Genomic DNA, 19,967 nt, shown 5'->3' with positions numbered 1-19,967 from the left:
CTTTCCAATTAACCTACAGACAACCAAACTACAACCAAAAAAAACCTTCAGGGAACGTTCCCACAACCAAAAACGAACATTCCCAGAACGTTCCGGGAAACAAAAATTGTTAGCTGGGAACAACTGCTGACCAACACTCTCAAGACCCTGGCCTGGTTTGTGACGTATTCCTCTAATCCTTTGTTCCACACAAAGAACAATTTAAAAACCCTTAAAAACAAGATAATCTAACATTGATCTATTACAAACCAAACAAACACAAATTCACTTTGGATGGCCTTAGAGTAATATGATTTAACAGGAGTTATGAAGAGACATGCTGTGAGTACAGTTTTTTAGATTCATAACAACATGTAACGAATGGGTTACTGTATCTGCAGATAATCAGGCACTGCTGGGAATTTAACCCAGGATCACCTGTTTACAAGACAGGCGCTATAACCACTAAGCTACAGCGCTTCCTACTGGTACAGTCCTGTTGTAAAAATATAATGAGCTAGCAAACAGGGATGGAAACAATACTCTTGAACGGCATTTCAAACTCTGCTTTGCAAATGCTTTTTGTGAAGGGAAATGGATTAAACACATTCATTAAACCTGACGTTAAAAGCATAATGTCAGTTTTTTAACCAGACAACTCCACGGGCCACCACTGTTGGACCTGTGACATCACTTTTGGGTGGGGTTTAAGGTACATGTGATGTTGACTGAGGTCAGAGAGTAAATAAACTTGAACTTTACCGGCCAAGGCACCTAAGGGCCCGACTGCTTGATTTGAGGTCTTCCAGGCTCTTCCTCACAGAGTGGATGAGAGCTCATTGTCAAATTATCAATTTTCATCAAAACAGCATCATTGACCCAAATTAACAGAAATTGTTGATGAATAAAGCTAAGTGTGTATTATAGTCTATGCTGACTATTCATGTAACATCTTAAAATGTATTAATGTAGTGTAAAGTGAAACCACACTTTGTGTTATCTTTTTACTTTTTGGCTACCAGCATAGTACTGTAGCATGGGGATTGGGCAAACCCGCAGATAGAACCCAACAACAAGGTGCTGCTAGGATTTGAACCCAGGATCTCCTGTTTACAAGACAGGTACTTTGTACCAACTAAGCCACAGCACCTCTGTGACAGCTTCTGTAGTGTTAATCCTTAAATTCTCTTTCACCTTGTATGCGCTGCGTAATATACTGACTCACTGATAAATTTGACCATTTACCATAAATGATATTTGAGAACAATGAGCAGGGATTTGAACAATACTGTTGAAAGCCATTTCAAACTCTGCTTTGCAAATGTTTTTTTGTGAAGGGAAATGGATTGAACACATTCGTTAAACCTGTTGCACAATTTCTGTGAGAAATGCAACCATAACGTCAGTTTGTTACCAAGACAGCTCCACGGGGCACCACTGTTGGACCTGTGACATATTGCCCTTAATGTGACAATGATGCACATGGAAGGTCCCATCAGCACAGTCTATGCTCAAGAAGCTTTGTGGTCTTTCTCAAGGGAAACCTTTGCAAGTCCGTTATGATGTTAACAGTAGAGCACCAAAGGAGCTACCTCATAAACAATAGTTGGATCGACCGAGGTCATCAGAGTGATCCTGCATAAAGGTAACTCTGCAGAAGAGGTATAAGTACCTGGCAGGTCTCTCCCTTCAGCAGTTTAACAACACCAGGACACTCCTTCTCATTAGTTATCATTCAAAAACTCTCAACCAAGTTTAAGACTCTTACAGCCAACTTGATAACAAGACTGTTTTTTATCCAGACTTGAATCTATACATGTAAATACAGTTAAAGGGTACAGGTATGAAGACTGAAGTTCAGTAATAATGTGGATAAAGTTGGTGAAAGTATGTTTTTATCCAACCTGCTTTAAAGCCAATAAAAGCTTTTTAAACCTCTTACACTGAGAGTGCTTGGACCAATTCTGATCTCCTTATGTATATGTCCTCTAGGCTAGTAAAAACAAGTGCTGGAGCTGTCATTCCGTGTCTCCCCGTCTCTCAGCCCAAGAAGAGTTTCCATTAACAGAGCCCTCACAGCAGCTCGCCTAGGGTTGGCGGATCAATCCTATCCAGTAGCAGAAGAGGTATAAGTACCTGGCAGTCGCAAGCTTTGCCTTGCAGAAGCATGTCTAAGATCACTGTGCGTCTGGATATACTGTCCGTTCATCAGTGGAAAGATGTTTCTACGTTGATAACTACCTCCAGAGCCTGCAAACATCAAGGGATGCCACACAGCTAGTGGACAAGCTACGGGCGCACCTAGCCTCTGGAGGGTTCCAGCTGCGCCAGTGGGCCAGAAATGTTTCCAGCGTAGTTTATCACCTGCCAAAGGAGGCCAGAGAAGACAACCTTGAGCTCTGGGTTACTCAAATGGTAGCAGAGGCTCCAGTGTACAGTGTACACAGTGTACAAACAACATAATTAGGCAAAATGAACAGAAATGGCTGATGAATGAACTTGGTGTATGTTGTAGCTTAAACTTGTGTTTAACATGTATTATCTTATGTCTGTGTTAATGTAGTGTTTCAGTGTAAATTGCCTTTTTATTTGATACTAGGGTAGCTTAATCGGGATAGGGTAGACATGATGCTAACAGAGGTACACCAACAACAAGCTTGTGCTGCTGGGATTTGAACCCAGGGTCTCCTGTTTACAAGACAGGCACTTTAACCAACTAAGCCCCAGCACCTCCAAGAGTAGTTGCAATGTTAAGTCTTAATTTGTCTTTTACCTTGTATAAGCTAAATATGCAGTGTACTGATGGCAGTATTGGGAGTAATATGTTACTAAAGTATGGCAAATACAGTAATGTATTCCTTTTTGCTGTAACACGGTAATCATACGTCATATGTCATAGTCGTACGTGAGATTGATATATTCCGCGACACTTCTAAAAGCTGTAGCCTACTTACAAACAGAGGACAATCAGGGCAAGACCTACCTGGCTTTCCTTTTGGCAAGATCCAGAATAGCAAGCAAACGTCTTACACTCCACTAAGCTACAGCGCCTCCTACTGGTTGGCCTGTCTTGCAAGAATACAACAAGCTAGTGAACAGGGTTCCTTCCATCCATCCATCTTCGTTGAGCAGCTCCAGCAGTGGACCCCAAGTGTTGGAGGCGCTGTAGCTTAGAGGTTAAAGCGCCTGTCTCGTAAAGAGGAGATCCTGGGTTCAAGTCCCAGCAGTGCCTAATTATTAGTTAATTTAGTGTTTGCATGTGGTGGTGTGTTCTTATCAATCGTAACATTATCTGATTTTCCAACAAAAATTACATGTAACGTTGTTGTGTTCTGTAACATTACATGTGTCCATGTTGCACGAACTCTTTACCAAGTTAAAAACTTTTACTGCTAACTTAATAACAAGTCTGGCTTTTATCCAGTCCTTGGCAGATCAATCCTATTCGGCAGCCAGTCTGCAGAAAAGGTAGCAGTACCTTGCAGGTCTCTCCCTTCATCAGTTTGAGAACGCTAACCCACTCCTTCTCATTGTCCCAATCATCCACATCTCATCACCCATCTCATCAACTAAGCCACAGCACCTCACGAGTAGCTAAAATGTTAAATCTTAATTTGTCTATTACCTTTTATAAGCTAAAGCTACAGTATACTGACTGGCAGTATTGGGAGTGTAACGTGTTACAAAAGTAACACATTCTAGCCCCTCCTCCCTCCTTTCCTTTGTCATTTGCTACCAGGGCGGTTTAATGGGAAGCATGGGTATTGGACATACATTATTTACATGAGGTAATCTCTGCAACAACAAGGTGCCACTGGGATTTGAACCCAGGATCCACAGGCAGTAATATACAATAACATAGGCTACTTCTTGCTGTAACGCAGTAACATAACGCATTACTGATTAAATTTTGGTAATATTATAGTCGCTACAACCTCAGTAACGCTAGTTACAACACATTTTAACGCAACATGCAGTTTAAGAATGAAAGCTATATCTTCAACCTGGCCTGGGAACGCCTCGGGATTCCCCAATTGCTTGGAAAAGGGAAGTTTGGAGTCCCATGCTGGAGCTGGTTGACAAAAATGGATGGATAGAACCCTGTTCACTGTCTCATTGTATTCTTGCATGACAATCAAGGCCTCTATGAGGCGCTGTAGCTTAGTGGTTAAGGCGCCTGTATCGTAAACAGGAGATCCTGGGTCCAAATCCCAGCAGTGCCTGGTTATCAGTAAACTTAGTGTTTGCGTATGGTGGTATCTTAACAATTGCAACCAGGTTGTTGCATGATTTTCCAGAGCGCAAAAGAGACATGGAACGTTGTTTTGTAAAATTACATGTGTCCATGTTGCACTTGTCATTCAAAAAACTCTGGACCAACGTTACAAACTTTAAGAGCCAACTTAACAACATTCTTCCCATCTTGATAATGCCTTTAGCGTTAATGCCAAAAAATGCGGCGCGTTACTATAATTTATTAATTTTTATTATTATTAAACAATAGTTTTTTTTCATCAGACCAACTAGATCTCTGAGCCTTGCACGAGACAAGCGCATGAATGCTGACCATTGCTTGAGGTTGAGCAAAATTTTGTGGTGAGCCAATCAGAGGAAGAGTTGGGCGGGTGTTCATAAGTGCTCGTAGTCGGGCACAACAAACAACACAATGGAGTTAGTCATGGGGTGCGGCTGTGGCTCAGTGGTAGAGCGGTTGCCTGCCAATTGGTGGTTCGATCCCCGCCCCTGCAGTCATTGTCGAAGTGTCCTTGGGCAAGACACTAAACCCCGAGTTGCCCCCGGTGCTGCGCATCGGAGTGTGAATGTGTGTGCATGTTTGTCTGATGAGCAGGTGGCACCTTGTACGGCAGCCCCGGCCACAGTGTATGAATGTGTGTGAATGGTGAATGTTTCCTGTAGATGTAAAAGCGCTTTGAGCACTCGTTAAGACTGGAAAAGCGCTATATAAATACAGCACATTTATATTTACATTAAAAGACAGGTATGGTGTTATGAAATCGGGGGGGGGTATCTTTTCCTGCTAAAGATATCCCATACTTTTAAGATTTTTACTTTGAGGTCTTCAACAGCTGAACTTCTTCTTGCACAGACATGCTAGATTCAAATGGGTCGCGGATCCATATCTTGCCCCTTTGTGGGTCTTTTGTGGTTGGGAAGTAGCACTCAAACTCCTTTAAAAGCAAAGACAGGTGATCGTGCACCATCTGGAAGAATGAAGGCTTAGTCGCACCCAAAATCACAGCTAATGTTTGAAACCTGTCCAATATGTCTCTGTTCATGCGCTGTCGCCACAAATCCAGTTTGGCTTCAAACACAGTTTCCAGTTGAAAACTGGAATCAGCTTAAAAGACAGTCCTAAATTAGTCTTCCTTACCAGTTAACACAGCGTTTGCTGTGTGGCGTGTCTATTTTTATTACTCCCATGTTAACAGTATTGACCAATATGGTAGGCATGCTAACCTGCAGCTGACATGCTCACGCCATGCAGGCAGTGTGCAGGAGCCCTAAGCTTCGAAAGCAAGACTGAAGGAATTCATAAAGTTAAAAACTTTATAATCTTCACATTAAAGTTGCAAAAGAACCTCCAACCAAAAGCATTTTACTTGCTAAACAAGGAGACATGAAGTGTTACATAACAACATGTCACTTTTGTTCTCTGAAAAATTTGGCTTTTTTTAAGGATTGAGAATCATGTTAAGTGATTCTCAGGCACTACAGGGATTTGAACCCAGGATCTCCTGTTTACAAGACATGCGCTTTAACCACTAAGCTACAGCACCTGCTTTTCAGCCCACCCATCTTCTTCCATCAGCTCCAGCAGGGGACCCCAAACCTCCCTTTCCCAAGCCACATCAAACAACTCCGACTTGGGGATAGGCCATATAATCTCTCTACCTAGTCCTGGGTCTAAACCCCCAGGAGGCATCCTTACCCGATGCTCGAACCATCTCAACTGGTTCCTTTCGACGCAAAGGAGCTACTACGAGCCCCCAACATCCATTGGGTTAGAGACGCCAGCCCCCCCCCCCTCCTGAGGACACCCATTTCAACCGCTTGTGTTACTTTCACCAACTAAGACACAGCATCTCCTCAAGTACAATGGTAATATTAAAACTTCTATTCTCTATCACCTTGTATACTTTGCATAATATACTGACTGATTGATGAACGCCTCGATTTACTATTACTGGGTGTTTATATTATTAAAGGAAGTTAAAACCATTAAATTAGCTGACAACATTTAAAGTAATCATTTATATTTATATTTTAACAGATATAGTGACAGAACGTGAGCCAATAAGTGTACATGATGGTTTATTCACAATATTTTGTTAAATAAATGTGAACATTCAAAGCAAAAAAGCTATAAAATAACTTGACTTAACTTGACTGAATTGTGGTCTAAAAAACTGCATAATGCATAAGTAAATGCATCATAAAGGGCCCCTGATATAATAGAGAGTTGACAAATCAAAAGAGGTAGCTATTTAATAAATTTACACAAAATGGTTCATTGATTCATTGATCATTGAAGTGAACTGAGTGACTTTGGTACTATTTGGGTTGTTTTTGTTAATTTGTGAGATTAGGGTTGGGGCCATTCTGGGGGGATTTCTGAAAAGAAACCAAGGTCTCCAGGCTGCAGCCATACCAGACTCTAATAAAAAGGCAGAGTGCTCCATCGAAGATCAGCTGTTTCACTCAGCGCCCCCTCTAGAAGCCTGGAGAACTTCCGTTGTGGACTCTGGATGCAGCGTTTTTTTTGTTGCATTTGTTTTGGGGGTTTGTGTGCTTTTCATTTTGCATAACTTGTGTATTTGCAGAGCATTTGTGTATTTGGTTGTGTGCTGTGCAGACGTTTTTTCAAATGAATGATGTTGCTTTCTAAATTTGCTTGTGTTCAGTCTATTTCCATGTGTTTTCTGAAGTTGCATGACGTTTGCCCCTGTTGGCCACCGTACAATACTCCCAACGTCTTTGCTGTTATCAAGCCAGTATGTATTTATGTTCAACAGGAAGTATACTACTGCATGAGTGCAGTAAATATCCCAAACTCTCTCCCCAAATGTCATTTTATTAACAATTAACAAGTTCACCTTTAGAGTTTCCAAGAGCTCAACAGTAACATTACCTTCATAATGTAATCAAATAATGTAATCAAATTAATGTATAAGACCGGTCGAAAATCACATCTCAATAAGAAACAAACATGCGTACAGACAAGGCTAGAAGCAACAGAAGAGCCACGCCAAACAAGTTTCTGGTGTGCAAAGACAAAGAAATTGCCACGCAACATAAACGCTTTTGCTGACGCCACACAGGCAGCGACCCACGAGATCTCGCAAATTCACGTACGATTGCGTGACATAACAGGATGCAGTTTCTATAAACACAACTACAAGACCTGTTGACTTCAGGCCTGTCTCTGTCCGGTGTATTTTTTTGGAAGGTTAACCAGATTTTTTATTTTCTTTCTGTGTTTAACTTAATATCCTGCACAACCACTAGTGTCCAGCAGGTTGCATTAAATCTGCTCTAACAATCCTTCCCAAATCACTGCTTGAAAACCAATGCTGTATGAAGAAGTCGCTGTGAGCAGGGTTTGAACCTGCGCAGGGAGACCGTATTTGATTTTGAGTCCAATGCCTTAACCACTCGGCCATCACAGCTGTCAAATGCATTACATTTTTACAGTTGAGAAGCCCCCAGGCCAGACATACTTCATTACAGAAAGGAGCTGCCTCTCAAACGCAGCTACTGGAGTACTCTACTTGGATCCTCCTAGCCTCCGGATGGTTTAAGCTGCACCAGTGGGCCAGTGGAGCTCTGGGTTACTCAAGAGGTAGCAGAGGCTCCAGAATCTACCCTCAGGCTCAGCTGGCACTTCCAGTCCGACACCTTGGGGTACAAGCACAGACCTGTGGATTAAGGAGTGCTAACTGTGTGGAACGTGTACAAGGTGCTGGCAGGGAATGGGATGACACTCTCCTCCCACAGGAGCTTCTAGATTCCTGGAACGAGTGGACAGGGGAACTACAGATCTTGCCTTCTATCCACCGGCCTAGGTGCTATATTCCTGAAGTTGACTGCGACAGAGTCATACGTGAGGTCCAAACATTCTGCAACGCTTCCGAAAGAGCTGTAGCTTACTTACAAACAGAGGACAATCAGGGCAAGACCTACCTGGCATTCCTTTTGGCAAGATCCAAAGTAGCACCCAACTGTCCCCTGTTTATTGGTTTGTATCCGATTTACTGCAACCGGGTGCTATTGAAGGTCATTAGAGTGATCCTGCATAACTGGACACCTATGGCATAATAGATGATGGGTCTGAGCACACAATGCTCCTTCCAGCTGCAGCAGAGAAGCTTGGATTAAAGGGAGAAGATCTCATCCTCAGAACAATCCGGCAGGATGTCCAAACTCTCGATGTGGGGGCTTTGTATCCTTCCGTGTCTCAGCCCAAGAAAAGTTTCTGCATCAACAGAGCCTTCACAGCAGCTCGGGAGCTACAGCTACGACCGCAACAGTGCCTTCTTCCTTCCAACGTGGAGCTCTATTAGAGCGCTGGGAAGCTCTTACAGCTGGGTGTGTTGCCATACAGAAATGTGAAAGTGGTGACCGGGGGCCTGTTGCATGAAAGTAGAATAAAGATATCCAGGATAAGGGAAAAAGCGAGGCTTGACTTAGTGCGATCCGCTCATCGCGGGTTAATCGTTTGCACGTTTGCCGAGCCAGGATGAACAGGTGAAGCTATGTCAAGCCAGGTGTAGATAGCTGGGATGAGTGCACGTTCACGGCTTTCTCACATAGACCATGGTATCGATCACAGATTTACTGATGCAGAATTGAGAAGAAGCATTCGCCATATGTTTCACCCAATGAGCAGCAGCTTCTAATAGAAAGTAATGAGGAGGGGAAGATGCAAAAAGGGAAATACGGCTCAAACGGAGAGAAAAGGGCCAACATAGCGGACCCGACTGAATGGATGTAAAAATATCTACTTAGCCTACTAGTCACTCCACATTTTCTAAAGTTGTAGGCTACACTGTGTTTTAATTGCTTTAAATATGCTAGTTTCATGTTTCTGTTTTTAAGTGATAAATGTGCTGGTTTTACTGTAAAGTACCTTTGAGTAGCCTACCATGTAAAGCAGTATATAAATAAAACGTATTATTATTTAGCCTTTGCCTTAAAAGTGAGCAGAGGGAATTAATGTTCCTCGGGAAATGGACCCTAAGGACTATAGGCTTAATTTCAAACCCTTATTCACAACGCGAGAACATGTTTTACAACCATATGCACAAATCTCTATAAGCTTCATCTAATTCTTTGTACAAGTAATGTTCATACAGAACAATCAGAAAGGGACAACAACTAGAAATAAAGGTAAGTGACTTCAATACACGCTGTGAGCATTTGTAGAACAATATTCATGGTTTATTCGACAAGACCGCACCAAAATAAAAAGAATTAAGACCATTGCGGTGTCACCGGTGTGATGAATGTAAACTACACTACACACTTACTGTATATAGGCCATGTTATTGGTCCAGGGATGTGAGACTAACTGAGAAAGTTACGAAACCAATAAGAAAAAACATATATAGGCCTACATATTAAGGAGGAACACAAACTGTCCTTTATTAGAGAAGAATAAGCAACAAGAAAATTAAATCATGTCTGTATTGGTCTCTAAACCAGTCTGCCATTATTATTATCTGGGAATATCGCTACATTAATATCGTCACACTTAATCTTCGGAGCGCGTCCTGTGTTAACCTGAAGCTGAGACCACGGACGCTGCGCTGCTCATCTCTACGTTTACAGAGAGAGTGGACACTGATATGACTCGCAGGTCTGCCGGCAGGCAGCGGCCACCGGGCAGCGGCCACTGCGGCCGCACGCCAGGCAGCCTCGAAACAGTACTGGGAAAAGTCCCACTCCGCATCTGGGTGCCAGTGCAACCATTTCTAACCATCTAAACAACTGTAGTAGGGTTTAAATCAAACTTGCAACAACAATAGTGACAAATAGGCTAATGCACGTTAATAAAAACAAAGCCAAACACAACGGAATAACTGTTAAACACGTTTATTTTGGATCAGACGGCAGCTGATTTGACACTCCAGGATTAATCTTAGCCTGGCTGTTAGCCTGCTCTGGACAAGGCTAGCCGCAAATAATAAATCTCCATGGTTACTTGGCTGGGTTTAATTCAATCTGGTTTCGTACAACCGAGTCCAAGCTAAATTCATCCAGGATAACTTGAATATCACTACTTAATCCCTTATCCTAGTTTTGTGCAACAGGCCCCAGGTCAAGACAATACCAGGAGGCAGTTAGTCTGCTTGAAGAGAAGACTATGCCCGTGGAAGTGGATGGAAAACTCTGCTATGCAACTCCGTGATCAAGCTAGAATCCAGCAAGATATGGAATCGTGGTACATCCCGCACCACATGGTGAGCCACAATGGGAAGAAAAGTGTTGTGTTTAATTGCTTATACCAGTTCAAAGGGCTCAACCTACAGACACTTTAACCAAAAAAGCCACAGCTTCTTCACAAGCAATACTGTAATATTAAAGCCTCAATTCTCTTTCACCCTGTTTAATTTGCATAATATACTATGTGCCTTTACATCTTGGATGCTTTTCTGTTGTTTAGACAATGCTACATTCACCTAAATTATCCAAAGTGTACAATACTCCACTGTACTCTGTTCAGTTGTTCAGTGCTCCAATATGATCACACATCTGGGTTACTGCCCAGAACGTGACATGATTGAGAACCTTATATGGTACTTTCAGAGGTGTTGTGGCTTAGTTGGTTAAAGTGCCTGTCTACTGAACAGGAGATCCTGGGTTCAAATCCCAGCAGCATCTTGTTGTTGCAGAGATAATAATAACAATACATTTTATTTAAAGACGCCTTCCTTGGTACTCAAGGACGTCGCACAGGGAATTCATATATTAAAAACAGCAAAACAAATACTATACAGCAAAACAAAACAAATAGTACACAACAGCAAAACAAATACTACACAGCAAAACAAAACAAATATTATACAACAGCAAAACAAATACTATACAGCAAAACAAAACAAATTCTATACAATAAAACAAATACCATAAAGCAAAACCAAACAAATACTATACAGCAAAACAAATACTATACAGCAAAACCAAACAAATACTATACAACAGCAAAACTAAAACTAAACAGCAAAACTAATTGTTACAAAGATTACCTCTGGTTGCATTTCATCCCCAGACGTGTCCTTAAGTTGGCTGCCAATCAGACGGTGTAGTGGCTGGGGAATTAAGTCTGACTCTGTTATGAGTGAAATGGCATGATAGTTGATGCAGGCTTATTTTATTCCAGACGATAGGCTAGTCTGCATTTATCTTGTCAACACAACCGTAACATTCAGAAATCAGCAAACTATATGTATGACAAAATTGTTACTTTAACAGTTTTTAACGTTTTTTCAATTGATTGCAATGTGGTCACGAATTTACCCGTGATTTCATCTGGAAAATTATTCGCGATTTCGCATTTTTGACCCTCTGGATTTACCGTTGGACACACCTACGCATGAGACGGGACGAACAACATGGGACGCCCCGGGCTGCAGCCATATACTCTTGGGGAAATCCCATAACTTTGCAAGACAGGCCATCCTGTAGGAGGCGCTGTAGCTTAGAGGTTAAAGCTAAAGGTAACTTAGTGTTTGAATATGGTGGCATTTTCTTAACAAGTGCAACAAAGTTATTGCCTGATTTTCGAAGCGAAGAAAAACCTTTTGTCTGAGGGGTTTTTGCAGCTTTATTGTGAAGATTTTAAAGTATTCAACGTGATGAATTCCTTCCGTCCTACATTGGAAGCTTAGGGCTCCTGCACACTGCCTGCGTAGCGTGAGTGTGTCAGCTGAGGTAAGAATGCTGACTGTATTGGTCAATACGTTGTTCAAAAGTCCTGGATCTTTGCAATGCAAAGAAGAAAAGTTGCCTTTTGCATTAAATTATGGGAGCATAAAGCAGTGTTGCATTTTTTCACTTTACTTGCTATTTATCTTGCACCTGCCAGAAGGTGGGATGTGCACACCATTTCTTTTAATTATTCTGGTAAATGCACGTCCTAAATAATAGGTAGTTGCTGAGTGCACATGGTTTATGGAGTAAGAGAAAATGGTATCCCAGCTGGCGCATACTTGTGTTTATCGCTTTTGTGCAAAGCCATCCATGTTTTTCCCTCGCATATTTCATAAAGTGTTCTTACTTATAAGATGATATTTCAGGAATCATCAGAAATCATTATATTCATATTGCATATTCAAACATAAACAAACTGGTGTCCCATAGCAACAATAGAATCACAGCTAGAATGTGATTCCACGAAAAACCAAGGAATACATGTTTTTGTTGTTGCCATAACAACACTTGGATAGCCATAACAACACTGGATACTAGAACCAAACTTGAGTTCTGACACAAATTCACCCAGACAGCAGTTTGTATCAGAGACAGTTTGACTTTGACAATCCAAAGATGCACATTGCAACAGGAGAAAAAACACTGGAAAACATGGAATTCAACTCCGGAGAGATTAAACCACAACTGAATTTCTACCTCAGTTACCTTGAAGAACAAGTACGGTGTGAGCTGAAGGACAGCGAGGCGACGCTCACCCAATGTGAATCTGAGGGAAGAGTTCACTTGATCATCCGAGAGGACCTGGATCAGCTCCAACAACAGAGAGAGGGCAGCAGTTGGAGCCATGAGAAAGAGCTGATGCAGAGGAAGATGTGGGACTTGAACGTTCAGCTGGCTCAACGTGTCCCCTCCCCACCCAGGGAAACAGAGCATCTAAAATCCCAGCAGGTCAATACCAGCAAGAGACTGGTAAGAGACAGGCAGAGTAAGGTAAGTAAGACCACAAACATGGAGTTAGAGTTGAGGAGCTATCTGGAGATGGAGAGGGCTCAAGGTAAGAAGCTGAAGGACAAATTGAGCAAGATGGAGGAAGCTCTCCAAAAACAGGAAGAGAAGGCAAAGGAGACACTGGAAAGATCCCAGGCTTCCCATAGAGCCCAGCTGGATGCAGCTCTGGCTCAACGTGTCCACTCCCCACCCAGGGAAACGGAGCATCTGAAATCCCTGCTGCTCAAAACCAGCAACAGGCTGCAAGAAGCCCTAAAAGATCTGGACCTGCAGTACTTCATTACTGAAGACCTGGAGGATGAATTGGAGCAGATTAAGGGAGACAAGGAGGCCCTGAAAAAGGAAGTGGAGACTCAGAAGATGGAGCATTGTAAAGAGAGGCAGATGCACAAGGTAAGTAAGCCCACCAATGTGGAGTTAGAGTTGGAGAGCTATGTGCAGATGGACAGGGCTCAAGCTCAGGAGCTGAAGGACAAATTGAGCAAGATGGAAGAAGCTCTCCGAGAACAGGAGGAGGAGGCAGAGGAAAGACTGGAAAGATGCCAGGCTTCCTATAGAGCCCAGCTGGATACAGCTCTGGCTCAACATGTCCACACCCCACCCAGGGAAACAGAGCAACTAAAATCCCAGCTGGTCAAAACCAGCAAAAGGCTGCAAAAAGCCTTAAAAGATGTGGACTTGCAGATTTTCATTACTCAAGACTTGAAAATCAAATTATATCAGATGAAGGGAGAGAACGAGGAGTGGGAGAGGACTGAGAGCACCTTGATGTCCCAGCTGGAAGATGTTCAGAGCCAATTAATGAAAAAACAGAAGAAGAAGAAGAAGAAGTGGTACAGAAAGCTTCTGCCTTGCTGAGGAAGAGAAAGGCATCTGTAATGGTATAGTATCTGTCTGTCCTTCTGTGAGGGTCCGTCTGTCTGTGTGTGGGTGGGTCTGTGTGTGTGTGTGTGTGTGTGTCTGTGTGCGTGCCTGCGGGACTGTGTGTGGCTGGCTCTGTCTGTCTCTGTGTGTGTGGGTCTGACTGTCTGTCGGAGTGTGTGTATGGCGTGGGGGGGCTGTCTGTATGTGAGTCTGTCTGTCTGTCTTTATGTGTGTGTGTGTGTGTGTGTGTGGGGGTGGTTCTGTCTGTCTGTCTGTCTGTCTTGTGTGTGTGTGTGGGTCTGTGTTTCTGTCTGTCTGTGCGTGTGTGGCTGGCTCTTTCTGTGTGTGTGGGTCTGTCTGTCTGTCTGTCTGTGTGTTGTCTGTCTGTCCATGTGTGTGTGGGTCTGTGTTTTTTTGTATGTGTGTGTGTTTGGGTCGGTGTGCATGTCTGTTCGCATGTGTGCGTGCGTGTATGTGGATCTGTATGGGTATGGGTGTCTGTGTGCGTGCACGTCCACAACGGGTGGGAAGGAAGAAGAAGGCACCCCACAGCTACGTGGGTTAACTTGGGAGGGTACAGTGGTCATATTTTTGTATGTAAGTGGTCAAACAAAAATATCAATCAATCACCTATACAAGAACTACTGCATACACACAAACCCTAACACACAAATAATCTCATGTTTGTTGGTCTATTGTTGTTTAAATGTTAAGTTACACTACCGTCATGTGTAATATAGTTTGATGTAGAAATCAGAGGAAAAACACTCATTGGCATCCTAAACCCCAAAAACGTTGGCTCAAATTATTTCATATGTTAATTATAATGTACTAAATATAGGGTTTTGTCTGGAGGGACATGTGGGTCAGCCAAAGAAAAAAATTAAATTAACAACACGACAGCATTTCTTTTGGGGCCATTTTGCAGGTTAACTACAAGTCTCATGTAGCTTTAGACTTTAAGACAAAACAGGTTGATTTAGGGTCACAGAGCCTTCCAAACACAGCTGCAATTCAAAGTTGGATGAAGATGAAAACAATAATCAATAATAATCAATAATCACTGGTTATTGTCAAATCTGCTACAAACTTGAATTATTTGGTAAAGATCCATTATCAGTTTACTTTCTGTCATAGCCATAATAAATAAATCCTATGATATACGTGTAGTTTTGGTCTAATGTTATGCCCGAGCCACTTCTGTCATGGCTCCAGCATGTTGAGCCTGTTTTGCTTTTGCTCTAACCTGAAGTCTGTTTGTCCTGAGTTTCCTGAACACATTGCTGCTGATCATCCTACTACACGCACCTGCTGTTATCTGCGACCTGAACCCCCGGTCCTAATGATCCCCTCTGCTCCATATAAGCTGTAACCAGACCTCTGTTCCCTGCTGGATTGTTAGCCTAACCAGTATGTTAGCGCTTGTATCTTGCCTCTAGTGTTTAAAAGTATTTTTGCCTGTCGCTAACCCGCCTCCTGTTCCTCTGTCTACAGTGAATCACCTGGATAGAAACTCACGCCTGTCTGGCCGACAACTTCACAGTTGCATTCTCAGATATGCATAAACCCTCCAGCTTCCCTAATTCACCCACTGCCAAAAATACCCACTTCAATATTCATACTACAAATAAATACTCACCTTGTTATTCCAACTTACCTTGTCCGGGTCTGCTTATGGGTTCAAGTACTAGACAAATCGTGACAAAGTCTCTCCCCCCGTGTTGGAACCATCTTTGATTCAAGCCTGTTAATTAATCCTAAACAACTTGTTTAAAAGCCTTGTTCTTAATCTTCAACATCCATCATAGAAAACATTACTGCTAATTATAATTTTTGTTTACAATTATATTTTTTGTTATTTAAATGCGGAAAAAAGTCAAGTGATTAAAAAAGTCATAGTATATTATATCAAAAAAAGTGCAAAAAGTTATAGTATAGCATGTCGACAAAAGTATAGCGTGTCAAAAAACTCATAGTATTGTATGTTAGAAAAGGTATAAAAAAGTCATAGAATAGTATGTTTAAAAAAAATGTCATAGTATAGCATGTCCAAAACAATTATGCAAAGTCATGGTAGAGTATTATGGAAAGCCGTTTTATTCAATATAAAGTAACTTCATAAATAAATTCATAAATATATAAATAAATATGCCTTTGAAAAACATCATGAAATAAATTAATAAGGCAACACATACATAAATAAATGAAAATATGCATGTAAAAATTAATCAAAGAGTTAAATAAATATATTAAAGGTTTTTACTTTTAATTATTTCATGGTACTTTTATTTCATAAGTCCATATTTATTTATTCAAGAGACTTTTATTTCATAAATCCACATATATTTATTTCCCTCTATTAATTTCTGGTTCTTATATGCAAATCAGGGGGCATGGCTATCTCTCACATTAAGAACAGATCCTTGTAATATATCAATTGAACTAATTGATGTATTTTTATATAAATATTTACAATTATGTACTTATTAAGGTATTAATTGCCTTCATTTGTTGCATGAGCAATCCATAGTGGACTCTCAGGTGCAAATAAATGATAAAAAGTCATGGAATAGTGTTTTGGAAAAAGTCATAGTATAGCATGTCCAAAAAGTGATACTATAGTCATACTATAGTATTTACAAAAAAGTGATGGTCATATTATGCTATGCCAAAAAAGGTCTTGGTATAGTTTGTTGCAAAAAGTGGTAAAGAAGTTATAGTATGTGGACAAAAGTGATAAATAACTCGTACTATAGCAAAAATGAAAAATGATACAGAATGGTATGTCAACCAAAGTCAAAAAAGTGAAAAATATTATCGCATGTTGAAAAAAGTCCTACTAGTGTATGTTGAAAAACTTGTTCAATAAGTATATGTGTAAAAATTAAATTAAAAAGTCATAGTAGAAAAGTTATGAAAAAGTAAAATTGCCCATATTTGGTCATAGAAAAGTAAGACACTGAAGAAATTTGACTCTAAAATCTAGACACTATAATGACGTGATAAATTCCATGCACACTGTTAACATGACCGTAACACATTGTATTCATCATACATTCCCCCCTCTCCCTGTTGTTCCATGAATGCACCGCAGCCTACACTAAATAGTTACTGAACCAGTGAACTAAGATTGAACTAGTATGTACATTCACAATTGTTTTTACAATTGTACAATCCTCCCAAATTAAAGTCCCAGTTCACTGGAGAAAACACAACTTGTGTGCTACGGATGCAAAATATGATGCACATGGTAGAGTAACATGCACAATTCTTCATTGTTAAAGAATACAAAAAGTATAATTGACTAAAATAATTAAAGGCAGTATTGGTCTCTGAGCAGTCTGCCCTTGTTAGAACCCCTATAGAAAACACACATGCACATGTGCTAATTTTCTGATTCAGAATTGTATTTAGATGTTTTCTTAGAATAGATTTACGTGGTTTAATAAAAATAAAAAATAAAATGTTGTACTGCACAGCTCCTCTTTTCACTCAGTGTGTAGAGCTCTCTGTTTTAAATACAGAGTAGGAGTGGGAATCACCAGATGCCTCCTGATACGATATCATCACAATACTTATGCCACGGTAAAATATTATTGCGATTTTAAACATATTGCAATTATATAACCTTTTTTCCCCAACTTATATTTTTTCCCAATTTCAAAGGGCATCCCCAAAAGGAAACTGTCAACATCTGCTTTATCTAAAAAGAAACATTCCTCTTTTTGTTCATCTCACTTCAATTTTATTGCTGCAAAATGGGATTGGCCTCTCATTTCTCTTCCATCTTTGCTGGGAGTCGCACATGTGCAGTACCAGCCAGTCAGAAGCCGAGCAGGAGGGCGTGCCATGCTAGCAGCTAGGCGAGCATTTTAACATGTTATAAAATGGCACTCGTTCGTCACGGGAGTAAAGGCTGGACTACAACAGAGCAGTTTGGAGCAGTTTGTGAACAGTGTTTTCTGTTGGAGATGGTAAGTGCCTTTGGGATGGACTTTGAGCTTTTTCACTTTGTAAACCTATAACATGCACAAGATATATAACCCAATAAAGGAAAGGGGAAAAGCCCAAAAGTATAATATGAGCACTTTCACTGAACAGCCTATAACCTGGTTGGGATCACCAACCAAAAGCTGCTTCAGTCTGATATATAACACAATAAAGGAAAGGGGAAAAGCCCAAAAGTATAATATGAGCACTTTCACTGAACAGCTTATAACCTGGTTGGGATCACCAACCAAAAGCTCCTCCAGCCTTCCTTGAGTACCCGCTAACGATCAAATCAGGATCACCTCGGTAGAGTATACAGGGAGAAGAAAAACAATGGGGGCCTGTGTAACACTTGGGTGTTGGGCTCTCATGTGTCTATGTAAACTTCTACCTACTGTAAAACCCATCTTACAGACTGAGCAGCTAAACGGTTTCTCTCCTGTGTGGATTCTCATGTGTGCCTGTAAATCTCCACTCCATTTAAAAGCTTTCTTACAGACGGAGCAGCTAAATGGTCTTTCCCCTGTGTGGGTCCTCATGTGTTTCTGCAAATGTCCACTCTCTATGAAAGCTTTCCTGCAGACTGAGCAGCTAAATGGCCTCTCTCCTGTGTGGATTCTCATGTGTCTATACAAATGTCCACTATCTATAAAAGCTTTCCTACAGACAGAGCAGCTAAATGGTTTTTCTCCTGAGTGGATTCTCATGTGTTTCTGTAAACTCCCATTCACTGTAAAAGCTTTCTTACAGACTGAGCAGCTAAATGGTTTGTCTACTGTATGAGATCCTGTGTGTCTCTTCGGATGTCCACTGGTGCCTAAACTTTCCCCACGCTTGTCCTCACCAGCACTACACCTTAAATCACTAACAGGGAATGTCTCATTCAGAGAGGTTAAACCTGACAGTGGTTCTCTGGGCTCCTTCCAATCAGCACTGTCATCAGTCTCAGGTTCAGAAGAGTCTCCAGTCTCATTATCAGTGTCTGGTTGTAAATGTGTATCTGGAACCGAGTTCATGGCTGCTTCTGGTCCTCCACAGTCCGCTCCATCAACTTCTGTTTTTATTGCTACAGTTTGTTTGTGATGATCCTTTGAGAACTGGGGATTCTCTTCATCATTCTCATTCTTCACAGGGAAAGGAGTGAATGTACACTTGATGGTATCAGCCTCCTTCAGCCGTTGAAGCTGCTCTCCCTTCTGACTGATCCGGAGTTCCTCCTGCTCCTCTTTACAGTGAGGGGGCTTTTTGTCTTCCTGGTCCAGGCTGGAGCTCCACTCCTGCTGATGTTCTTCACCAACAATCACTGTCTGGACATCTGAATATAAAGCTGAAACACAAACAAACGGCTATTCATGTGAATCTTAACACTACTTTACTAATTTGATATATTCAGTCTCAAGGACTAGGGGTGTCAGGATTCTCAATTCAATCTTTGATTCAAAGATTTTTTGGTAACACTATTTAAAGGGATGTGCAGAAGACATAATGACACCACCATCTCCATGTTCATGACACCTGTCATGAACATGAAGATGGTGGTGTCAATATAGGGGGGGGGGGGTTCAGTGCCTAGGACAAGAGCATGAAATGAACTGGCATCTCTCCAGCTACCAATCCACACGTTGGTCCATACAGGGACTTTAACCAGCAACCCTTCGGTTCCCAACCCAACTCCCTATGGACTGAAAGGTATTTTTTTGTCAGACCTGATTATAAGCACCCTTTTCATAATTTTATTGTCTTTTCCAGTATCTGGAAATGAAAATAGTCGGGTTTTTCTATTCATGCAGATGACAAACTGCGCTAAAATGCGCCTGATACAGACCGAATGAATGAGGAAATGAGAGAGCGCTGTGTCAGAGGGAGGAGACTGAGAGAAGATAACCTGCTGCAACCATATCTAACGTCCTTTTCCATGGACGTTAGATATGGTCAGAGGTGGGTAGAGTAGTCAAAAATTGTACTCAAGTAAAAGTACTGTTACTTCAGAATAATTTGACTCAAGTAAAAGTAGTCATCCAAATAATTACTTGAGTAAAAGTAAAAAAGTACTTGATGAAAAAACCACTCAAGTAGTGAGTAACTGTTAAGTAACATCTGATTTATTTCTTAACACAAGCATCAATCAGACAGACAGAAATACAAAATAATCATATTTAGGCAAATTATAGTTC

At 41.2% G+C, this 19,967-nt stretch overlaps 2 protein-coding genes and 8 non-coding genes across 10 annotated transcripts in view; 4 read left to right on the top strand and 6 right to left on the bottom strand.

Annotated features, from left to right (window-relative positions):
- Nucleotides 1-19,967, top strand: part of LOC117939505 (zinc finger protein 501-like) — a 197,132-nt gene that overhangs the window by 26,157 nt on the left and 151,008 nt on the right. The window lies entirely within an intron of this gene.
- Nucleotides 387-459, bottom strand: trnat-ugu. Its single transcript has one exon. It is a non-coding gene; the product is annotated as a tRNA-Thr (tRNA).
- trnat-ugu lies at nucleotides 1,055-1,129 on the bottom strand. The gene has a single exon. It is a non-coding gene; the product is annotated as a tRNA-Thr (tRNA).
- On the bottom strand, nucleotides 2,637-2,710 carry trnat-ugu. Its single transcript has one exon. It is a non-coding gene; the product is annotated as a tRNA-Thr (tRNA).
- Nucleotides 3,139-3,211, top strand: trnat-cgu. The gene has a single exon. It is a non-coding gene; the product is annotated as a tRNA-Thr (tRNA).
- Nucleotides 4,130-4,202, top strand: trnat-cgu. The gene has a single exon. It is a non-coding gene; the product is annotated as a tRNA-Thr (tRNA).
- On the bottom strand, nucleotides 5,705-5,777 carry trnat-ugu. The gene has a single exon. It is a non-coding gene; the product is annotated as a tRNA-Thr (tRNA).
- Nucleotides 7,586-7,667, bottom strand: trnal-caa. Its single transcript has one exon. It is a non-coding gene; the product is annotated as a tRNA-Leu (tRNA).
- trnas-acu lies at nucleotides 10,808-10,881 on the top strand. Its single transcript has one exon. It is a non-coding gene; the product is annotated as a tRNA-Ser (tRNA).
- Nucleotides 18,243-19,967, bottom strand: part of LOC117939530 (chorion transcription factor Cf2-like) — a 62,056-nt gene continuing 60,331 nt past the window's right edge. The window contains exon 3 of the mRNA XM_034864963.1: nucleotides 18,243-18,315. Within this exon, the coding sequence (XP_034720854.1) occupies nucleotides 18,301-18,315 (15 nt within the window). The 3' untranslated portion in view covers nucleotides 18,243-18,300. The remainder of the gene's footprint in view (nucleotides 18,316-19,967) is intronic.

Source organism: Etheostoma cragini, chromosome 24 (assembly GCF_013103735.1).
Source record: "Etheostoma cragini isolate CJK2018 chromosome 24, CSU_Ecrag_1.0, whole genome shotgun sequence".
In the NCBI taxonomy this organism is placed as follows: domain Eukaryota; kingdom Metazoa; phylum Chordata; class Actinopteri; order Perciformes; family Percidae; genus Etheostoma; species Etheostoma cragini.
The sequence above is the reverse complement of the archived record's forward strand: the minus strand, read 5'-3'. Positions and strand labels throughout refer to the sequence as shown.